This window comes from Pseudovirgaria hyperparasitica, assembly GCF_010093815.1.
Source record: "Pseudovirgaria hyperparasitica strain CBS 121739 unplaced genomic scaffold EJ05scaffold_19, whole genome shotgun sequence".
NCBI classification, from domain to species: domain Eukaryota; kingdom Fungi; phylum Ascomycota; class Dothideomycetes; order Acrospermales; family Acrospermaceae; genus Pseudovirgaria; species Pseudovirgaria hyperparasitica.
The window spans coordinates 633,608-653,964 of record NW_022985567.1 but is presented as its reverse complement, the minus strand read 5'-3'; the positions used below and the strand labels follow the sequence as shown (position 1 = coordinate 653,964).

The following is a 20,357-nucleotide window of genomic DNA, read 5'->3' as shown; positions in this document are numbered from 1 at the left end:
GACAGAATGTTAGCAGGAGACCCGATTTGCGACTATTCGTGATCGTCGGAGGCATGTCGCGCAATCGCAAGCGGAAACATGGCCAATCCAATGATAATAGTCATTCGAGGGATAGAACATACTGCTTGCGGGTTTGAGACAACCGAGTAGGCATTTTGGGATGTGATGCTGTTGGTTAGTTTGACGATGCAATACTAGATGTTCGTGTGCGCGATAATCTCGAGCCTCGCTTAAACTAGTGCGAAAACGTGACTAAGCACCAAAGTACAATATACTCACGTGATCAGATCTGTATCAATAAGACTTATCCTGTAGCAGTACTCTAATATTGCCTTTGATCAAACACAAGGCAGCATGCTACGTTGGTTGATCATCTTCAATATGGATACAGTCATATATAAAACTATGCATGCTATGGACGGTGTGAGGGGATGCTCCATCTTCTACAGAACCCACAAAAACGGACCCATATACGCATAATCATCTGATTCGGTAGCCGTGGGCTCATGTTCGCATAATGATTAAGGTAGCCAAATCAATTCCAATACGGTGTCCTCAGTCCGGTGAACCCGGCGTCACCAGCATCTTCCTTCTTGCGCTGGCCAGCAAGCTATGTTCGTTAGTTCAGGAATGGCATAATTCTCGACTCCTTTACTTACCTCCAACTGTATGTGCCGATGTACATGTACGAGCCAATCGACATAGCTTTGTGCCTCATTATTTCGATCTTCGTACAACAGTCGAGCAAACTCGTATTCCGCACCATCAAGTCCCTGGCGAGCCAACTGGATGGTCATGGCTTTCGAGCCCCTGGACCCTTCCAAGTACTGTAGAATGTTCCTCACTTGTGCGTTCAAGTGTGTCTCCAATACCGGTATGGAAGATGAAAATGCGTCCAAGACCTTAAGAGAGTTTCGGCCTTCCCCATACAAGTCCTCTAGTAGATTTGGAGAGACCTGGGCGTGTAGCCAAAGCAGACAGATCTGTCCGTTGTCCACAATGTAGGCGCCGCCTTCCTCGACCTTCGAATAGGACGCTCGTATAGCCTGGGGCATACGTAGGTGGCCATTCTCGTTGGGAAATCCGTCTTTCTCGTCGAGGTTGTGGATGGAATAGATCCGAGGGTAAAGATACAGAGACAATTCCAGTGTACCCATAGACCTGATCATTCTCGCGTCAAAGACGCGGCGATCTGTTGGCTCTTTCCCGTTCTTGAATGCTCTCGACTTGATCAGACCGAGTATATACATGCTGAACTCTTTCAGATTTTCAGGCAGTACCAATTGTCCAGGAGGATGAGACCCAGAGAAGTTCTTCCTATAGCCGGCTAATATGTCAATGGTCTTTTCGGTCAACGCCTTGCGTATATCTGTACGTGTTTTCTCGCCTATCCTGGCAGCAGCTTCCTTGGCGATGATATTGACGACAGCATCCTGGTCGATAAATTTCATGGATTCAATAGCGCCCTCACTCACGCTAGCTACCAAGTTAGTACAGCGAACGCGTCGTTGTCCACCAGCCGTTGTGTACAGTAAAGCACTCTGGAAGTGTGCATCCAGCTTTGGGTCAAGCTTGCCATCATAGCTAAACATGACGCCTACTGATTTATCTGCGTCGATGCTTCCGAATTCCAGATCAGCTCCCAGGTTGTGATGCCAGAAATTGCCGTGATAGGCCGAGACTTGCAGGCCGTTCGAGCAACGAACCTTCATCAGAGCCTGGTAGCCAGTCTCTCGAGTCACTGTATGCGTAATTTCCTTTGAGAGCTTCAGTAAGTCTCGAGGGGAATGGAAATTTGGGTAATAGAACGCCTCGCCACCTGAAAATGCCGATACATGGCCAACAGTCGCAATATCGAGGTAGCCTCCGCTTGGAGCAGCCAGGAAGAAATCAACGCCAATACCAGCTTCAACCAAACTTTTCGCAACTTGTCTGAACCCAGGATGCTCCGTGGTGAGTAGTTTCTTCTCTCCGTCGGTGTCAAGCATCTTGCCATCGTCTCGAAGATGGAGTCGGCCCGGGCCCCATGTAGGTAACGATGCCAATGAGCAGATAATCTTACCACCGGTAGCTTTCAGTGCTGCCGTTGCAGCATGTAGCGTCGGCAATAACGCCGGCTCCGGATTCTTGATTGAGCCGAACATATCGGGTAGGCGGGTCAGGAGAGAAGTGATATTAGCTTTGGACTCAATGGGGTCTACGAAGAGACCCTCGCTCAGAGGCACGAAAGGATCCTCGATATCCGGCATCACCAACATTTGAGCCTGTTCCAGGCTGGAGCTCAAGTTGTAGAAGTGTATTTCTTTATCGTAGGTGACAATGCCAACCTTGGCCCCTGGAGGTGATGTCCGGCTCCCGCCTCTGCCTTCCGATTGCTCGCTGGTCTGGCCATCCTCTCCGTACAGGGCAGTCAAGATGCCGTCACAAAATCCGTCGAGAAAGGCGCGATTGATAGCCTCTGCACTCACATCAATTAGGAAAAGCCAACGCAGTCCCACTGGCTCCTTGGTCCAGTACTCCTTTGGAACAATGTATTCTACTGTGCCCATACTGAGTTCAGGCCTTTGCATTCGGTCAACGCGAACACCAGATGGGTCCGTCGGAGAGAAGTATTCTGGTGGAACGTCGTTTGCAAACGTACACATGTTGCAAACGAACTTATTGCCTCCATTGCGGAATGGCATGAAAGGGTTGATGTAAGCTCTACATCTTCGACACCGAGGCGGTCCGGTATCACCAAAGTCCAGAACTGGTATAGGTTGTTCGCCTTCTTGCAAGGGTGCCAAGGGCTGGAGTATTAAACCGAGCGGTAGATGGGTTGAATTTAAAGCCTCGCCATTGGCAGGGATATTGTTCATGGTGAGACGGGCGAACTTTGGGGAAGAATTGCCCTGATCGAACGCAACGAAAGGTACAGCGGAGGGAGGTGGAAGGTGCTGTTCCATAGTTGGATACACATGATCGAGGTAATATTGAGCAGGGCCATCTCTTGACCGAGGTATGCTAGGTATTTGCTCTGGATCCACTTGACCTGACGCTGTTGATGCTGGGGCGCCAGTCGGAGCGGGACTCTGCTGGATATGACCGATTGCTTGTGGCATCCCTGAATTTGATGCTCCAGCTGAAAATTGTGGCATCGCAGAACCGGCCTGCTGTCCAACAAATGGTCCTGGTGCTCCCTGCGCAGGCACGAATTGCGATCCAGCACCTTGCGGGATACCGTTGAAACCCTGCGAGCTTCCTGCTCCGCTATCCAGTGTATGATATGCGTGTCTGTCCTTCTTTTTCCGCGCCGCTGGCATGTTCGGCTGGACATCTGCACCTATTCCCATACCGCCCATTTGCTGTGCAAGTCCACCCATGGGGTCTTGCAATTGCTGGCCAGGTAGTCCAGCTGGTGCCTGCATCGCCTGCGCTTGAGGAGGTTGGGTCGGGAAATAGCCTTGCTCTTGTGTCTGATCCGACGCAGCCTGTCCATATGATGAGCCTGTCTGCTGATAGCCACTAGGGCTTGGAGCAACTTGTGGTCTCCATTTAGGTGCTTGCTTTTTAGGTTCTTCGTTCCGTGGCGAGTTCAGCGGTGATCCTGCATGCGTAAGGGCAGAGTACATGGAGAATTCGGCCATGATGAGTCTGGCCAAGATCACTCGGGTGGTAGAGGGGAGGTCGTCAGGTAAGTTCTATACTCATGAGACCGATGAGGGGAGAAGTGGAAGGATCATGATAGCAGAATCGAAAATCTCAATGGCGTGGAAAATGTGGCGAACATACGGAAGAATTTGGGCGTGGGAAGTAGTCTGTTCGGCAGGTTGTCTGCTCGCGATTTTGACACTATGGCCTCAAATGCGCGTTGCAGATCGGCAACCTTTCTTAGTCCATTTATGGAGTGGTAAATAGCCCCCCCGGCCACTACCGCGCCTTCATCTTATGTAATCCAACGCTCGGGGGTCCGCAAAGACATGAAGTCAACATCGTTGTCTTCTATTGTGAGACTGCCGTTCACTCATGCACGTGTAGTCAAAGCAGCTCTAGGAATTGGTTGGAGCTCGATCAAATTAAATACAGTAAATTGATAGCAGTAAGTTTCCAAAGTCTTAGTATACTCTACGTTGTTCGGTGTTCAGGTACAACGTTCATGTTGCCGCACTTGTACAGTGTGCGCCTTCTCTACGGCCATTGCCGATCTATGTTGAAATGGCGTAGATAATTGTTGAAAAGCACATCCTTTCTCAAGTGCCCATGTATGAAAACAACGAAACTTTTTGAAATTTGTGGTATATCCCCGCGTGACGCCTTGTTGTTGAAAGAAGATTTGCTTCGCCATGCAATGCCAATCAGATAATGCAGTCGTCTAACGGGACGATATAACTCCGTGTGGGTTGAAGTTGATTCACCCACTCATGCTACTACACGCAACAACCTAGAACTTGAGAGTTCTTGGTTGTTCCCAGGTAAAAGACTGGTTGGTGAAGTGTCCATTTTGTGCGGTCTGGTTGTAGATGGGGTTGATGAGGTTAAGGTCCTTGACAATGACACCAGGGCGAAGGTCAAAGTTCTTGTGGATGATTTCGACAAGCTCTGCGGAGCTCTTGTCAGAAGTACCGTAAGAGTCAACGAAGATGGATAGAGGCTCCGCAACACCAATGGCGTAAGAAAGCTGGACGAGAGCACGGCGAGCGAGCTTCGCGTTAACCAGCGACTTGGCGATCCAACGAGCTAGATACGCAGCGGAACGGTCGACCTTGGAGTAATCCTTTCCGGAGAAGGCGCCACCACCGTGGGCTCCCCATCCACCGTAGGTGTCAACGATGATCTTGCGGCCAGTCAGACCAGCATCACCCTGAGGACCACCAATGATGAACAAGCCTGAGGGCTGGATGTGGTATACGGTGTTGTCATCAAGGTACTTGGCGGGAATGACCTTCTTGATAATCTTCTCCTTGATCTCCTTGCGGAGCTGCTCGGTGCTAATGTCTTCGCTGTGCTGAGCAGACACAACGACGGTGTCGACGCGCTTTGGAATGACTCCACCGTTGTCCTTCTCATACTCGACAGTAACTTGAGTCTTGGTGTCAGGTCTTAGCCATGGAAGGGAACCGTTTTCGCGGGCTTCGGTCATGGCTGCATTGAGACCGTGCGCGAGCTGGATAGTCAACGGTAGGAGCTCAGGGGTTTCGTCGGTAGCGTAACCAAACATGATACCTTGGTCACCGGCACCTAGCTTCTCTAGGGCCTCCTCGTAGTCTGAGTATTTGTGTCAGTAAAACTTAGTCGGTACATGATGGCTGGATTCGGGCTTACGCAAGCCTTGTGCAATATCCTAATTCCTGGGTTAGCAGTATTCTTAAATACGTTAGGATCATGAACGCTGTAACTTACCGGCGACTGCTCCTCGATAGCGACGAGAACGTTGCAAGTCTTGTAGTCGAAACCCTTGTCAGAGCTGTCGTAGCCAATGTCCTTGATGCTATTCTGGTCAGTGTGGCTCAATGTCTGAGAATTTGTCTAAAGCGTACGCGGCACGAATGATCTGGGTCTCATTAGTATAGTGGGCAAACTCAAGACGCGAAACCACCAACCTTCTGGTAGTCGAGGCGTGCCTTGGTGGTGATTTCACCAAAGACCATGATCATACCGGTTTTCGTAGCAGTCTCGCAGGCGACCTTGGACAGGGGGTCCTCCTTAAGACAGGCATCGAGAACGGCGTCCGAGACTTGGTCGCTAGACGCACAGTCAGAATAATGAAAGAAAACGACCTTGTTGGACGCGGGGTCATCTCGTACGCAATCTTATCGGGGTGGCCTCGACCGACAGACTCAGATGTGAAAAGGAAAGTTTCCTATAATGGCTCTGTGTTAGTCCTGGATCAATTGGGTGTATGCAGCTTCGCTACAGGTTGCGAGCGATGTGGAAAGACCAGAATTTAATTTTAATCGCACCTTTGCAGTTCCGTTGACAGCAGCCATTATAGCGGTGTGTGGATTGTGAAGGAGAAGAAAGGACTAAAAGAGGGATGTGGAAATGAGAGGAAGGTGGACAGTATGCTTGGGTATTTTGGGGTATCTGGAGAGAAGAGGTGGAGAGGAGGGTGTTGGATAGAAGTATGAGTGATCGGGGGGAAAAGAGGTGTAGAGAGCGATCCTGGCCAAAGTTCGGATGCCGAAATGCGGGCGGTAGAGCAACATGAACCGGAGAGAGAGGGGCAGACAGTCGGAGCGATTTGCTCGCTGGCGCTAAAGAAAAAAAAAAGGTCCCTAATCAAACACGAGCGAGCACGTCAACCTTCCAGCTTCTCACGTGATGAATTCAATCCAAGCTAGCTGTGGCACACTGTGACTATCAAACGGAATATCCCTCCGGAGCTTACTGCGTCATTCCGTCGGTGTATTTTCTCTGCCTATCATAGCCTCTTCGAGACAGATTCGCCAGCCCTCAAGATTCGCTCAGCGACCGTCTTGCTGCTATTCTGAGCCTCCCACCTTCATGAGCCGATCCTCCACGCTACAACCCTGACTGACACCTTGCATACCCGTTGTCTCCGTCGCGACGCGCATCTCCAGTACGCCGGTTCACAGTTTCCACTAACCGCTCTCTTTTCCCCACCGTCCACTATGAGCAAGTTCGGGGTCGTCGTAATGGGCCCAGCCGGTGCTGGCAAGACAACGTTTTGCACCGCCCTGATTGAACACCTGCGAGCGAACCGTCGATCATGCTTCTACGTCAACCTAGATCCTGCCGCGTCCGAATTCACCTTCGAGCCAGACCTTGACATTAAAGAGCTTATATCTCTCGACGATGTTATGGAAGAAATGTCGCTGGGTCCAAACGGCGGCTTGATATACTGCTTTGAATTCTTATTGGAGAATCTCGACTTCCTTACTATACCGCTGGAACAGGTCACGGAAGAGTACCTCATCATAATAGATATGCCGGGCCAGATCGAGCTATACACCCATGTGCCAGTCCTACCAAGTCTGGTCAAGCACTTGATGCGCGGTAGTCTGAATATAAACATGTGCGCGGCATATTTGCTCGAGAGTACATTCGTAGTTGACAAGCCGAAATTCTTTTCTGGAACGCTGTCCGCTATGAGCGCCATGCTCATGTTAGAGATGCCCCACGTCAATATTCTCAGCAAGATGGACCTTATCAAGGGAACAATCAAGAGAAAAGACCTTAAGCGCTTTCTGGCGCCAGACGTCAACCTACTAGATGACGGGGAGGCTGCGAAAAAGAGATCAAAAGCCTCGGAGGTGTCGTTTGACGATCCTGCAGCCACGACCAATATCATGACAGGAGCTTCCTTTGATAGACTAAATCGAGCAGTGGCTCAACTCATCGATGATTTCAGCATGGTTTCATTTCTACAACTCAACGTTCAAGACGAAGACAGCGTCGGCGCGATCCTTAGCTACATCGATGACTCAATACAGTACCACGAAGCCCAGGAGCCAAGAGAGCCTAAAGAGGATGTAGAGGTCGAGGTCGAGGGATGAAAGCTAGCACTAGGTCATGTCCAAGACTAGAAAATGATGCCAATGAGGCATCACAGCGCCATCTCACGGTGTGTCGAACAACCTACTGACCAGGACATACGAACAAAGTCACTCAGCACATGGAAGGCCGGACACACTGGCTGTATCAAACCTCGCTATCGGGGTCAATCAGCATTTGTGATTCGGGCCACAACACACATACACTTACGAGGTTGTAGGTGGTGATGTGGTTCGCAAAACCACAAAGACTTGTTGTCATATGGTAAGATGCTTCGGATTAAGGACCACGGTGCATGAGGGGCTACTATAACTATATGGTATACACAAAATCTGGATTCTCACGATCCGTGAGATCGAGGAACTCCTGATTTTCCAACTTCATATACTCTGGTTGCGCCCGGATAGCTGCTTTCTTCGCGTTTTGCTTCTTGCAGTACCACCAGATGAATGCCATGTCAAGGATACATAATCCCCAACATACAATTATGGTAATCTCTGCAGGTACGTATCGTGGCGCATCGCTTTGACGGAACGTCTGAGGGCCTGTCGCAGTCGTCAGTATCGGTTGGAATCGATCCAGGCGCCATGTATCCTACCAATGATATTACCAACGCAGTAAGCTACCAGGTACATAGCGGCAACCTGTTCTAATGGTTATTTACTGCCTATTATCATCCTGGAGGATATATCTTACAGTAGTCTTCTTGGTGTATCCTGCGACATTGGACGCGATGAGACTCAGCAGAGCGACGAAAGCCGTCGGGGACGCCTGAGTCAGATAGTATCCGGCCAGCCGTCCTGAGTTGTTGTCTAGTGGCAGAGCTACAATCAAAATCATACCAAGAAGCGCACAAACCAGTCCAGAGCAACCGAGCAAGATTCGGTTACCAATCTTATCACCAAAATAGCCGCAGGCGATCAGTGCAACTACTTCTACTGCTCCGCCTGGTGTGCCATAGAGCAAAGATTGCTGAGGTGTGTAGCCGAATCCGACAATCAGCTGAGAGAAGAAATTTGAGATCCCGCCTAGTTATGATGTCAATATCTTCCATGATCAATATATGGTCCGCACAAGTGTTCAGGCTTAATCGCCCGAAGAGGTGGACTTGTTGCGCAACGCATAGCTATATGAATATTCGGAGATAAGGGCTTACCATTGGGAATGTCTGCAACCAAGGCAAGGAACACAAATGCCCATGTTAGGGGGTCCGTGAAGGCTTCCTTGAATTGATAGATTTTCCAGTGCTTATTGCCCACACCCTGCCCGTTTCCCTTGATTCGTATCAATGCCTTGACGCGGTCCTCCTTGCTCAGCCACCACGCATTCATCTGGTTGTCCGGCATAATGATTAGAAACGCAATACCCATCACAATTGTCAAACAGCCGGTGAGCAGGAACACGATCCGCCACGGCTCCAACACAGTACCGTGCCTCTCGCTACCCACAGCAATCCCATACGCCACGAGCCCGCCGAAGATCTGAGCGAAGCCATTAAACGAAAACCAGATCCCAACGCGGAGCCCCTGCTCACGCTTCGTATACCACTGAGAAGTCAACAACGCAAAGCCAGGCGTGACGGCAGCCTCGAACACGCCCAGAAAGAACCGGATCGCAATCGCACCCGAGAAGTTATTCACGGCAGCAAAGCAGCTCAGCACCAAGCCCCAGATGATGATATTGGCAGCCGAGTACTTGCCCAGCGGCAGCCGCTGGATCAGCCGGTTGGTCGGATACTCCCACGCGAGATAGCCGAAGTAGAACAGACTCGACAGCCAGCTGTACTGTGTCCCGCTGATCCCGATACCGCTCTGCAGCACGTTGTCAGAGTGCGGTTGCTTTAGCCCCATGATGGATGCGTACGAGAGTGTCGTTTTATCGAGATAGTTGAGCCCGTAGACAAGGCACATGATCGGCATGATGAACATGTCGATCCGGCGTAACAGGCGCTTGTTTGTGGCGGCATCGAGCGCGATGACTTGGCCGCCGTAGGCTTTCAGGGCGTCGTACGCGGCGTCGGCGTCGTTGGCGTGGGCGAGGATGTCCTGTTCTACTTTGGCAACGTTGGCGGTGGTTATGCTGGTGTCGCTGTTGCCGGTTCGGGGCTGGGAGTCTGGCGTGGGCTCCGCGTCGGCCGGGGTGGATATGTCTTTTTCCATATCGATAGACTTGTTTGATCGAGTGGTTTGCGTTGGCATGGTGGCGGTTTGTGGGTGTGTGTGCTGCGCAGGGCAGCAAGTTGAATTGTGAGACTGTCGTGAAATCAATAGTATCAGGGTCGTTTGATCTATCGCGATATAGAGCTCGCCAGCTGCGTCACACGTTCAGACAATCAATATAGCTGATGTAGACAGGACACAGTTGGACTCCGTTGAATACCAACTGACGCAGAACCACTCTCGCATTCAATTGTTGACAGAATGGAGAGCAACCTATAAATATCATAAATCTCGATATCAACTGCGTCTCCACCCAGGTCTCAACGAATCCACCTCTGCCAGCATCGGAGGTGGATGATGATGATATATGATAGATAAGGTTTGCTCAGGCCCCGGCCGGTCTTCCGAGGATCTATCAACCTGATAACGGCCGCTGCTACCTAACCATCCAGGCTGCACGGTTCCCCGCGCGCGGCAATGTGTCCGTCGGGACTGCCCATCTTCAACGTCTTTGGCAGGTGGAATTGCTCAGGCTTGGCTTATGGATGGTACCAAATGGGACAACGATGGTTTGCGAGATGCAATGAGAGTGGATTATAATAGGTATCACGTTATTTAGTATGGGAAGTATAATTTGCCATCCGTACTTCATTCAGACCGTGATATCGACGCTAGTATAGCTTTCATCATAGGTTGATAGCGTAGGATAGACAATAAACAACGCTTGTTTAGCCATATAAACGTAGCAAGAACTGCCGTTCAAATAGACAAAAATACAAAACATTCAGCAGTGGGTATTCGCTAGTGGTCACCCACCTAACTACTAATCCACCCCTAACCAGCTTAAATAGGCGGGAGCGAACGGGACCGCTTGCTTTCTGGTTGGTATGGCCGAATGTGAAAGCAGTTCTGACAGCAGTGTTTATGAAGAGTAAAGAATCATGGCCATCGTTGCATTCATTACTAGTATCGTTGGTGCGCCATTTAAGAAGTAGCCATTTCCCTCAAAAGAGAAGTTTCTTCCTTGTTTATAGACGAATGTCATCAAACAAGGCTGCCACAGTAGACAGTTCGCTAGCTCGTCATGGTCTTACCCAATTATATATTGAAGACACATAACGACGGAATAGACAGGACCAAAGCTATTTTAGGGTTTTGCAGAACACGTGAGGCAGGGTGAAACGGCCTCGTGCTTATTGGCTCTGTTTCAGGAGATTTTAGTAGGCAATACTGTCCCCGTAACTGTAAGTAAGCGGTGCTGGTGCTGAGGAGCCCGGAGCATGGGCCAAAACGTGACACCGTGCCACCGTGCAGACTTTCTGGAGATTGCGCCCAATCTCTGTATTCATCGTGTCTTGTTTTGAATACTTTGTACATGCCCTCGCTCATTCACCATACGTCGACATGCTCTTCACTTCTTGTATCTAGTATCAAGACCTCATTGTGAACTCATCGGTTCCTTGCTCGCTGACTCTCGTTCTTTCCCCGGATCCCGGCGTTCTTGCATCTGTCACATCACGACACCAATAGCTGCATAGAGACGTCTTGATTCCTACGAGTATATTGCCTCTGCCACTGACGACATGTCCTCCACTCCAAAGAAGCCGCCTGTCTCTGGCGCATCCTCCCGGCCTTCCTCCAACCCCTCCTCATCCCCCGGTCAAAATGCCCGTAGTCCGTCCCGAACGACGACGACAACGCCAGCCTCCTCTTCTACAACAGCTCCAGCTCCTACTCGGACTAGATCGCTTCGAAATGGCGCCCCGCTGTCGGCGCGAGCTGCAGCGCGGAAGCCGGGGGCTCCTTCGAATCTCAGTACGTCGGCATCGCAGGACGATGCTGCCGCTGCCGAAGATGCCCGCGCGGAATCTGCTGCTGCCATACAGGAATTGAAGGACCAGTTACTGAAGGCAGAAAGTACATCAGACGATCTTCGTAAGCAAGTAGAAGTCTTTCAAACTCGCCTCGACGAGTCGCACAGCGACCAAGCGAAACTTGAAGAGAAGGTTCACGAGGAAGAAGAAAGGAACGAGGGTCTCGAAAATGAGAAGCGTGAGCTCGTTCGACAAAGGAGGGAGCTCGAAAGCATATACGAAGCGGAGCGGGCCTCGTTCATGAAGCAAAAGGACGAGTCACAGACTCGTGAAGATGAACTATCGGAGATTATCCAGAGGCTGAAAGAAGGCCAGGCGCACCGTGAATTGCGGCCAGGGCCTGATAACGACGGGAAATTGTCACGGAATTGTAAGGTCCCCAGCACAGCCTCCTCACATCATCGTCCACACTGCACTGCCCTTACCAACCTGAGTACCCAGCTGACGTAATTCAAACAGCAAGCTTCAGGAGCAACTCTAGGAAGAACTCTGAACAAAATATTAATGACAACGGCCAGTTTGCACCTCCTGGATCAGTTCAACGAAGCGACTCGCGGAACAGCTCTAAACTCCTACTACAGAAGGACAAGGTCATCGAGTCACTCCGACTAGAGCTCGCTGAAGCACAGATAAAACAGGTTGAGTTGGAAAACCAGGGCGGCGGTCGGGTTCAAGAGCTAGAAAGACTGCTCATGGAAGCTCGTATGACCAACGCCCGTATCATGGAGGACAATGAGAGCTTTCAAGTTCTCTTGGGCGAGAAGACTCTTAATGGCGATTTCGCTCGTGGAGACTTTATGCGCGGCACAAATGATATGAATGAGCGACCGTCGACTAGTAATGGTCCGAGCACGAGTCTCGCCGACGAACTTGAGTCTGCCGAAGAGGCTGACGAAGCCGAATATACGAAACGACTTGAGGGAGAAGTGAGCAAGTTAAAAGAACAGAACAAGGCTCTTACGCTATATATCAACAAGATCATCGAGCGTGTCTTACAACATCAGGGCTTCGAGTCAATCCTCGACAAGAATGATCTAGACCTTCCAAGCGCGACGACCACCCCTTCAAAGCCCAACACAGACAAAGACCTCCCACCTCCACCAGTTCCCAAAGAAAACTCATCCTTCCTCCAGCGCGCCAAATCAGTCGCCCAACGTGCCGCGACAGCAGCAACAACCTCAAATACCACTTCTTCCGACAGTCGCAAATCGCGCCCAATGTCCTACATCCCCCCACCTAATCCTAATGGAACGATCCTCAACGAAAACCCCGACACCGCACCCTCTGTCCCCCTCAGAAACAACCCAAACCGCAACTCATCTGGAAACTTCCACCGCCGCTCGAATTCCGAATGGCCCTCCGCCAGCATTGTGTCAAACATGTACCGCGGCCCCCTGCCGGCAAATACTTCCGGCCAAGTCTCACCCGGTATCGCATCACCCCGGAACTCATTCTTCGGTTCGCTGCCCGGTGGCCCTGCACCCTCGTCATCCGGCTCTCGCGCGCCGTCTGCTACATCAGCCCCACCGGGACCAGGCCACGCGCGAGCGCCAAGTTCGGACGAGAACAATCGCCCTGGCACAACGACGCCGAATGAAGGCAGCGTTAGTGCCGAGGGTGGGAGCGTCAGTCTTGACACACCAAGCCCGCCGCGCAGTGTTGCCAGTAGCTTTGACCGACAAGGCGGCCCTGGTGGCGGAGCCGTCATGAGCGGACGTGGGCCTCGGCCACTGAGATTGGTACAGGAAGCACAGGAGCAGGACGCGGAGAGTGAGAGGGCGCGAAAGGCAGCGAATCGGGGCAGTTGGATCCCGACTGGATGGTTTGGAAACAAGGCGGAGCAAGGCCCATAAGAGAACTTGTGTGTGGCGCTACTTGAATAGCGAAGAATTGCTGGTCAAGAAGTTCGAGTGGTTGTTGAATTTGACCTGGGTTGTAACCTGTTGTAACTTTCTCGTTGGTGAAGGGCTTCTTGGAGAGTTCGTAGGGATGTGTTTGGGCATGGCTGGTCTGGCACTCTGACACATTTTTTTTGGGAGTCATGGCGGATGATGGCATGAATATGCGCTTATCGTCTTTTTCCGTAAAACTCAAATGATATCCTTTCTCAGGGGTTTGACATAAACTCTACACTCTGGGGCTTTGATCTTCTTTATCATACGTATCCTCCGCCTTTTTTCGGGCAACAGCCATGGAAGTCGGACATTGCGGATATCCCTGATCTGATATCCTTAGGAACACACCGCCGTCTACAATACGGGTGCCCCCTCCTTCCATGTACATGCGAGATAGAGGCGAGGTATAAGGTAAATTGCGAATTTTGAGAGTGTCTCTTCGGGGCCGCCAATGCCGGATATCATCAGCAACTTTGTAGTGTCTGGACGGCGCTGGCGGCGAGAATGATATCTTTGGATGCTATCGCGAGCAGTGTGTTGCTGCTTCTGGAATCTGTCGGGATGAGTCTGGTGGTGGGGCCTCTTTTCTGTCTTCGGATATGATTTGGAGGGCCTGGGAGGGTTGTTTGACGATGGGATTTGCCGTACTTTCGGATTGGTTCATGATGAACACTGTAAGATGTCGTTCGGTGGCTGCGTAGAGTCTTGAGTGATGCATTGATTGTTGGTCTGCGCCTGGGGTATAACTAAGATTCAGATCGTCCGATGCGGATGTCTTGGTTGCTTTCATAGCCTGGACCTAGGCTACGGTATAGTCGAGTGTGAAGGTAGGGTATCGACGACGCCAACTATCCCAGCTATCTGTCCTGCTTCAAGCACCAACACACTCGTCGATAGAACCTCGCTGAGGCGGTGCGGTACGGCTGCTTCAGATCTATCTCTTGTACATACGAACTTATCTGTGAGGTGACGTTTAAGGAGAGCAGGTGGCAATCTCGAAAGCGAATCTTTGACTCCACTACTGATTTCTGTGATGGTTGTTTCGTTTGGGGGGCTACTGGCAGAGGTTCTATATACGGCGGCAGCCATGACAACGCAATTGCTCACGTACATGTCTGTTAATGGAATGTAGTGGGATTTGTGACTGCGAGATAAGCATTGCTGATGTCAATGTCTATAGCAGCCATGTCATCGTTTTATTATACAATGGTCTTTAAATCGGGACTGGCGGCGAGGCGTACACTCTCTCATCTCGAGTGTCGATGTAATTAATGTTGAACCTCGACTTGATCACTGTGTAGAGCCGCAAGCAGGCTATAGATGAGCTATCGACTTCGGCGGAGCTGAAATTCGTGCCTGGATATGCGAAGTTCCTGGAGATATCGGAAAATTGGGTTCTAGTCCATGGTTCGTACCAAACTCGATGGCTTTTGGGACACTTCCAGGAGCCTTTCTGTCCCGTTTACGTCATCGCTCAGCGTTTCTATCATCCGTGCCAACGGCTGCCATATCTCCGAAAGGCTCTTCTACGATCCTTGCCCTGGATGGGGTCTTGGCCTTGACACTCTATCTAGACCTCCTGTCTATGTGTTACTGGGTGGGACTGTGGGAGACTTCTCTGCAGATGCGTTGCTGCTGTGAAGGTCGGCTCTAGACATAGACCTCAGGAGGCAGTAAACGTGGAACTTCATCTACTGAAGGTAACTGTTGGGATCTTTCAACACCCCTGAAGCGCAGTAGGCCCTATGATCAAAGACCAGCATCAGCCATGGACAGTTTCAAGGTCATCTTCTGTATCTGCTCGTGTCGATAATATAATCGATGTTATTGATGAGCCCTCCTATCAAAACTGTATGGTGCCGAAATAAGCGGTATCACAGAATGATGCATCTATTTGTTATACCGCTGCAAAATCACCCCTTCATCTCTAGTCGAAATGTGTACATGGAAGAACGACAAGACGGCATTGATAACTTCACATGACGATCATATGAATGCTAGCCACGTACGTACGCACCGGCTTCAGGGTCCCGCCCGACAACCACAACTATAGCGTAATAGTGGACACGGGTTTGGAGACTTGCCTAGTGAGTTCTGTGACTAGTTCTGCATATCTATAAGCTGACACGTTAGCCTACCTCTACACTATCCGCCGCATTGACCTTCCCAATTCAGCAAGTAGAGTGAAAGATGCCTCTACCTTCGAGGCCGGAACTAAGGCCATATGTGGTAATCCCGAGGGGCCAAACTTGTTTGTCGGAGCTGTCGTCCCTAGCTAGCTGTGGTATTTACCTTTTGTACTATCACTTTGTCACCATCCCATTGTGTATAATAGATGAAGAACTTACGCGGAGACTGTAATCACTAACTGCGCGCCGTCACAGATGTTTCGTAAACAGAAAATCAAGATCCAGTAGATTGGTCACATTGTCGTCCATGATCATCAGTTTTGAGACTGTAAGCGTACTTTTCGACTCCGAAGGTCGGACTTGGTCCTCTTGTAGGCCCAATTGATGTGTCACCGTCTACTACAATGGGGCTCGGGAAGATGTTTACAAGCTTTTCGAAGGCTCCTTCCGATGTATCCGGATGCTTCAGTCGTTCGTAATGGTGTCTAAGCTATTTGGTGCCCTGATAGTCCCCCTGGGCGTGTATATAAAGGACTGATTATTTCCCTTTCGTTGAGACCATCAAGCCTTGCTTCTTTCACGAATAGATATCAACATCTTGGAACTTTTCCCGACAATGAAGGCAACCATTGCTACTATCCTTGCCACGGTTTTGGCAACAGCTCAAGCCTATGACGCTGTCACTGTGAGCAAGCAGACTTGGTTTGGATGTAAGTACCCTCCCTGAAACTTCAGCATGAAACCTAAACTTACAATCACAGACCCAGACAACTGCCTCGACGGTTACCACGCAGGCTGTGGCAACAACCAGGTTGCGTACAGCTGCGTTGGCCGCGGTGCCCGCGCTGGAGGCGATGGATCGTATGACAAGCCCCTGACATACGCGACCAAAAAGGGCGGCTCGCTCCACAAGCCATGCGAGATCACCTGGTTCCCGTATCTGAAAAAGTACCTTGTCATGGCAGACATCTGCACTGGCTGTAACGACAAGCAGATTGATATCTGGATTGGAGACGGCGACGGCGGTCAAGCTGAGCTCAACTGCGAGAACAACTCTCCATCTGGGGGCGGTCACAAGCTGATTCGTGACGGCTCAAACGGACATTCTCCCAACAGTAAGCATATAAGTCCGGATCATGATACTAGTAGCATGTGACTGACACAATAGTAGCAAACAAATTGTGGAGCAGCTCTGGTGGTTGCAAGGTCTCTCAGAATGTCTACCCTGACGGCAATTGAGCGCTTGCTGATGGTACTATGTAACGACAACAAGTACTCCAATGTGGAAATGCTTTGTACCAGATAGCTAGAAGTAATTCGATTATCTCAACTGGACGGATCAATTTTGAATTGTAAAATTTGAAAAGTGATTCATCAGTGTACGAGTACGTGCTCTCACAGTGTAGGAGCGAGAAATGAACCAGACTCAGACTGTGGAAGGGTTGATGACTGATACTAGAGTTTTCCCTTGTGCTTTATTCGCACCTCAGATCGTAGTCTTGAGATACTCCCCTATGTATATTATAAAGCTTATGTGCGATCTTCGAGGTCTAATATGGATAGTGCGTCCATCGCCCTGTGCGCTCAGCTCAGATATCCAATTTCATGTCATGCGAATATCCTTAGTTGCGAATGGTCTTTTGACACCAGCATAGGGTGTTGAACAAGTACCCGGATATGTTCTCATATATTGAGAGATGTATCTAATACCGCTACATCAGGAAGATGATATTGGAGGCCGCACGATATATCCGGAGTTTTGGCCGTTGCTCCTGACAACCGCACGCTAACCTCATTCAGGGACGGTCTACGCGAAACTCTCATGAGCTCACCGATGCGAGGTCCTATCCATTCATACACAACAAGATTGTTCTTGCATTGAGCTACGAACAAGCCTGATACTCATCCAGGCCGCTCATAGAGCTCATCTCTTCGCGCATTCTTTCACCCTTCCCCCAACAACATGAGCGTCCGCGTCGTCGCTCGAATCCGGCCTTTGCTGAAGCTCGAGATCGAAAAAGATGTAATTGTCACCGCCGAAAGCGTCGGCAATGAGAAGCCAGCCAGTCCCACGGTGGTCCGAATACCAAACCCTAAGAATGGTGCAGAGAGCTTTTCGTTCCAGTTCAACAGTGTCTACGAACAACACGCGACGCAACAGGACCTTTTTGACCACGAAATCGCCCCGACCGTGAAGCATTTGTTCAATGGCTTCGATACTACGATATTTGCGTATGGTGTTACGGGCACGGGCAAGACACATACGATGCGCGGAGGAAAATCTCTGGCCGAACGAGGCGTCATCCCGCGACTGCTTAGCAAGATATATAGGGAACAGCGAAAGATTGAAAAGAGTACGGCAGGGGCCACAGAGATTGAAGTCGCGATGAGCTACTACGAAATATACAACGATAAGGTCTTTGACCTATTCGAGCCGCCAGAAAAGCGAACACCAGCAGGCCTGCCAATACGGGACAACAATGGCAAAACAGTCGTCGTGGGCCTGACCGAGAGGCCGTGCACGACACTGAAAGAGTTTGAACAGCTGTATGACCAGGCCAATGTGAACCGGTCCACTTCTGCTACCAAGCTGAATGCGCACTCTTCGAGATCTCACGCGGTCCTCTGTGTGAAAATTACTCAGACGACAGAAACGAGCGTTCGTGTGAGTCGGGCGTCAGCCATCGACCTGGCAGGTTCAGAAGACAATCGCCGTACGGACAACAACAAAGAGCGCCTCGTCGAGTCTTCCAGCATAAACAAGTCACTTTTCGTGCTTGCTCAATGTGTTGAGGCAATAAGCAAGAAACAAACCAGGATACCTTACAGAGAATCCAAGATGACTCGCATACTCTCATTAGGGCAGAATAATGGCCTGACTATCATGATCCTTAATCTGGCGCCCGTGAAAGGTTACCACCTGGATACCCTGAGCTCGTTGAATTTTGCAAATCGGACGAAGAAGATCGAGGTATGCGAGGTCGAGAACGAGCCGGTGTTCCGGTCAGACACGAAGTCTTCTACCACGACCTCGAGTATAGCTGGAAAAAACATACAAAGACAGCCGCTTCGGGCTCTGGCGACGGCGCACAACATAGGCATCAACAAAGTTCCAAAGTCCGACAAACCGGTGAAGGAATTCTCAGTCTATTCAGATTCAAGAAAGCTGCCTCGAGCATCTGCCAATGCACCCACTGGCACTACACGCCGCTCGAATGAGACCCAAAAACGGCCTGCCGAGCAGTCAATACAAAGCCGCCCCTCGAAAGCGATACGCCCGGCTGTCTTCCGATCGCATCCTTCGGAGCCAGTCCTCTCAGCGGCTGCCATAGAAGCCATGATAGACGCTAAGCTGTCGGAGAAGTTCGCGGAGAGGGCCATCTCGGATGTGAATTCTGCGTTACCCGCGCTGCCTCCTGAGCTCCAGCAGCGATTGCTTGACTTGGAACGACGGGTGGAAGCGTCCACGGACAAGAGCAAGGAAGAGGGGCTCCACTTTCTCATGATGGCAAAACAACACCAAGCCAGAGGCGAGGATACGAGTGCGCTGAAGATGTATCGACTGGCTGTGCCGTACTTCCCAGATAACGAGAAGCTGGAAAGGAAGATCGCCGCCTTGGACGAAAAGATCCGCGAAGCGAAGCTTCAACAGGGACAGATTACCAAAGAGGACCAGTATTCAGAAGAGAACCCGCACATCCAAAACGGGAGGACGAATGGGAACTCATTCCAACATCAAGCTCCGGCATTCACATCTACATCCACCGACTCCTACGACCCGACCCCGTCATTCCAAGCCCCAGCCGCGCGAGCCAGTCTCAACGCCCCAGCAAAACGCTCTCTCTCAAGGACGACGAAACCCAAATCCCGCATCAGCGAGGAAGCCAGAAAGCAGCCCCAAGACGACCCAGACACGTCCGAATTCATCCCCAACGCCGACCTCGACGACGCCGACGAGAACGACAACGACAACGACGACGCATACACCTCCGACTCAAGCATCCAGTTCAAAAAACGCAAAACATCATACACCACCAAACCCAAACAGAAACGCGCTCCCAAAGTCGCCATCTTCCGCGACTCGATCTCGGCATCCAGTTCAGACCCCCTCCACCGCGAAACCCAAACCTGCACGACTATTACCATACCCCAAGCATCAGAACAAGCACAAGCACAACCACCACCAACCCCCCGCACAACCTCCCTCCTCAGCATCATCAACTCAAGAGACATCAAACAGATCCGTGCGCTCCGCGGCGTGGGCGCGAAGCGCGCAGAGACGATTGTGAATAATCTCGTCGAGATGGGCGGTGCGGATGTGCTTGATCTGGCGGCGCTGGCGGCGTTGAAGGGTGTTGGGGTGAGGTCGGTGGAGGGGATGAGGGCCGGGTTGGGGGAGCTGGATTTGTGATTCTAATCGGACGGGATGGGGGGATGGATGGATGGATGGATGAGGGAATGGAGAGGGGGGGAGAGGGTCGTGAGTGGATTGGTGAAGGGACGAAGGGGTTGCTGGATATAAGGGGAGGGGGAAAAGGGGGCGTTTTGTGTGTTTTTTTTTTGCTGTTTGGGTTGCGGTTCATATTAGCGTGGTGTTTGGGAGGATTTTGTTTTTTTGGGGGTTTGTTTCGTCTTTGTATAGCAGCGAGCGGCATGTTGGAAATAGCAAGCAAGCATACGGCATACAGCATACAGCATACAGCATACGGCATTCATACACACACATAATAGCTAAGCGCGTAGAATTTCCAAGGGCGTTTTTTTGTTTTCTCAAATCACCGAAAGTAACGCAATTGTAGCGTGCGT

General features: G+C 50.7%; 8 protein-coding genes across 8 annotated transcripts; 4 read left to right on the top strand and 4 right to left on the bottom strand.

Annotated features, from left to right (window-relative positions):
- Positions 1-306: 306 nt before the first annotated feature.
- Positions 307-3,856, bottom strand: EJ05DRAFT_533537 (Sec23/Sec24 family protein-like protein). The gene is made up of 2 exons (XM_033749130.1): positions 660-3,856; positions 307-610 (listed from the first exon to the last, which is right to left on the bottom strand). The coding sequence occupies exons 1-2, from the start codon at positions 3,624-3,626 to the stop codon at positions 536-538; spliced, it is 3,042 nt and encodes a 1,013-aa protein (XP_033596240.1). The 5' UTR covers positions 3,627-3,856; the 3' UTR covers positions 307-535.
- Positions 3,857-4,011: 155 nt separating this feature from the next.
- EJ05DRAFT_480250 (methionine adenosyltransferase) lies at positions 4,012-6,040 on the bottom strand. The gene is made up of 7 exons (XM_033744837.1): positions 5,940-6,040; positions 5,784-5,839; positions 5,580-5,721; positions 5,517-5,530; positions 5,380-5,467; positions 5,302-5,320; positions 4,012-5,244 (listed from the first exon to the last, which is right to left on the bottom strand). The coding sequence occupies exons 1-7, from the start codon at positions 5,964-5,966 to the stop codon at positions 4,421-4,423; spliced, it is 1,170 nt and encodes a 389-aa protein (XP_033596239.1). The 5' UTR covers positions 5,967-6,040; the 3' UTR covers positions 4,012-4,420.
- A 571-nt stretch (positions 6,041-6,611) lies between these two features.
- Positions 6,612-7,496, top strand: EJ05DRAFT_533535 (uncharacterized protein; the record flags this gene model as incomplete). Its single annotated transcript, XM_033749129.1, has 1 exon — positions 6,612-7,496. The coding sequence occupies one exon, from the start codon at positions 6,612-6,614 to the stop codon at positions 7,494-7,496; it is 885 nt and encodes a 294-aa protein (XP_033596238.1).
- Positions 7,390-10,191, bottom strand: EJ05DRAFT_480249 (membrane transporter). Its single transcript, XM_033744836.1, has 4 exons — positions 8,651-10,191; positions 8,191-8,522; positions 8,093-8,138; positions 7,390-8,039 (listed from the first exon to the last, which is right to left on the bottom strand). The coding sequence occupies exons 1-4, from the start codon at positions 9,690-9,692 to the stop codon at positions 7,807-7,809; spliced, it is 1,653 nt and encodes a 550-aa protein (XP_033596237.1). The 5' UTR covers positions 9,693-10,191; the 3' UTR covers positions 7,390-7,806.
- A 948-nt stretch (positions 10,192-11,139) lies between these two features.
- EJ05DRAFT_171629 (uncharacterized protein) lies at positions 11,140-13,389 on the top strand. The gene is made up of 2 exons (XM_033739514.1): positions 11,140-11,897; positions 11,987-13,389. The coding sequence occupies exons 1-2, from the start codon at positions 11,237-11,239 to the stop codon at positions 13,378-13,380; spliced, it is 2,055 nt and encodes a 684-aa protein (XP_033596236.1). The 5' UTR covers positions 11,140-11,236; the 3' UTR covers positions 13,381-13,389.
- Positions 13,390-13,942: 553 nt separating this feature from the next.
- Positions 13,943-14,535, bottom strand: EJ05DRAFT_489951 (uncharacterized protein; the record flags this gene model as incomplete). The annotated part of the gene is made up of 2 exons (XM_033745835.1): positions 13,943-14,221; positions 14,374-14,535. 2 exons carry the CDS (start codon positions 14,533-14,535, stop codon positions 13,943-13,945), a joined length of 441 nt encoding a protein of 146 aa, XP_033596235.1.
- Positions 14,536-16,022: 1,487 nt separating this feature from the next.
- EJ05DRAFT_514718 (uncharacterized protein) lies at positions 16,023-16,975 on the top strand. The gene is made up of 3 exons (XM_033748557.1): positions 16,023-16,261; positions 16,313-16,666; positions 16,723-16,975. Exons 1-3 carry the CDS (start codon positions 16,168-16,170, stop codon positions 16,788-16,790), a joined length of 516 nt encoding a protein of 171 aa, XP_033596234.1. The 5' UTR covers positions 16,023-16,167; the 3' UTR covers positions 16,791-16,975.
- A 417-nt stretch (positions 16,976-17,392) lies between these two features.
- On the top strand, positions 17,393-19,896 carry EJ05DRAFT_480247 (kinesin-domain-containing protein; the record flags this gene model as incomplete). The annotated part of the gene is made up of 1 exon (XM_033744835.1): positions 17,393-19,896. A coding segment is annotated over exon 1 (2,326 nt), but the record flags the coding sequence as incomplete, so codon positions are not given.
- Between the last annotated feature and the right edge of the window lie 461 nt (positions 19,897-20,357).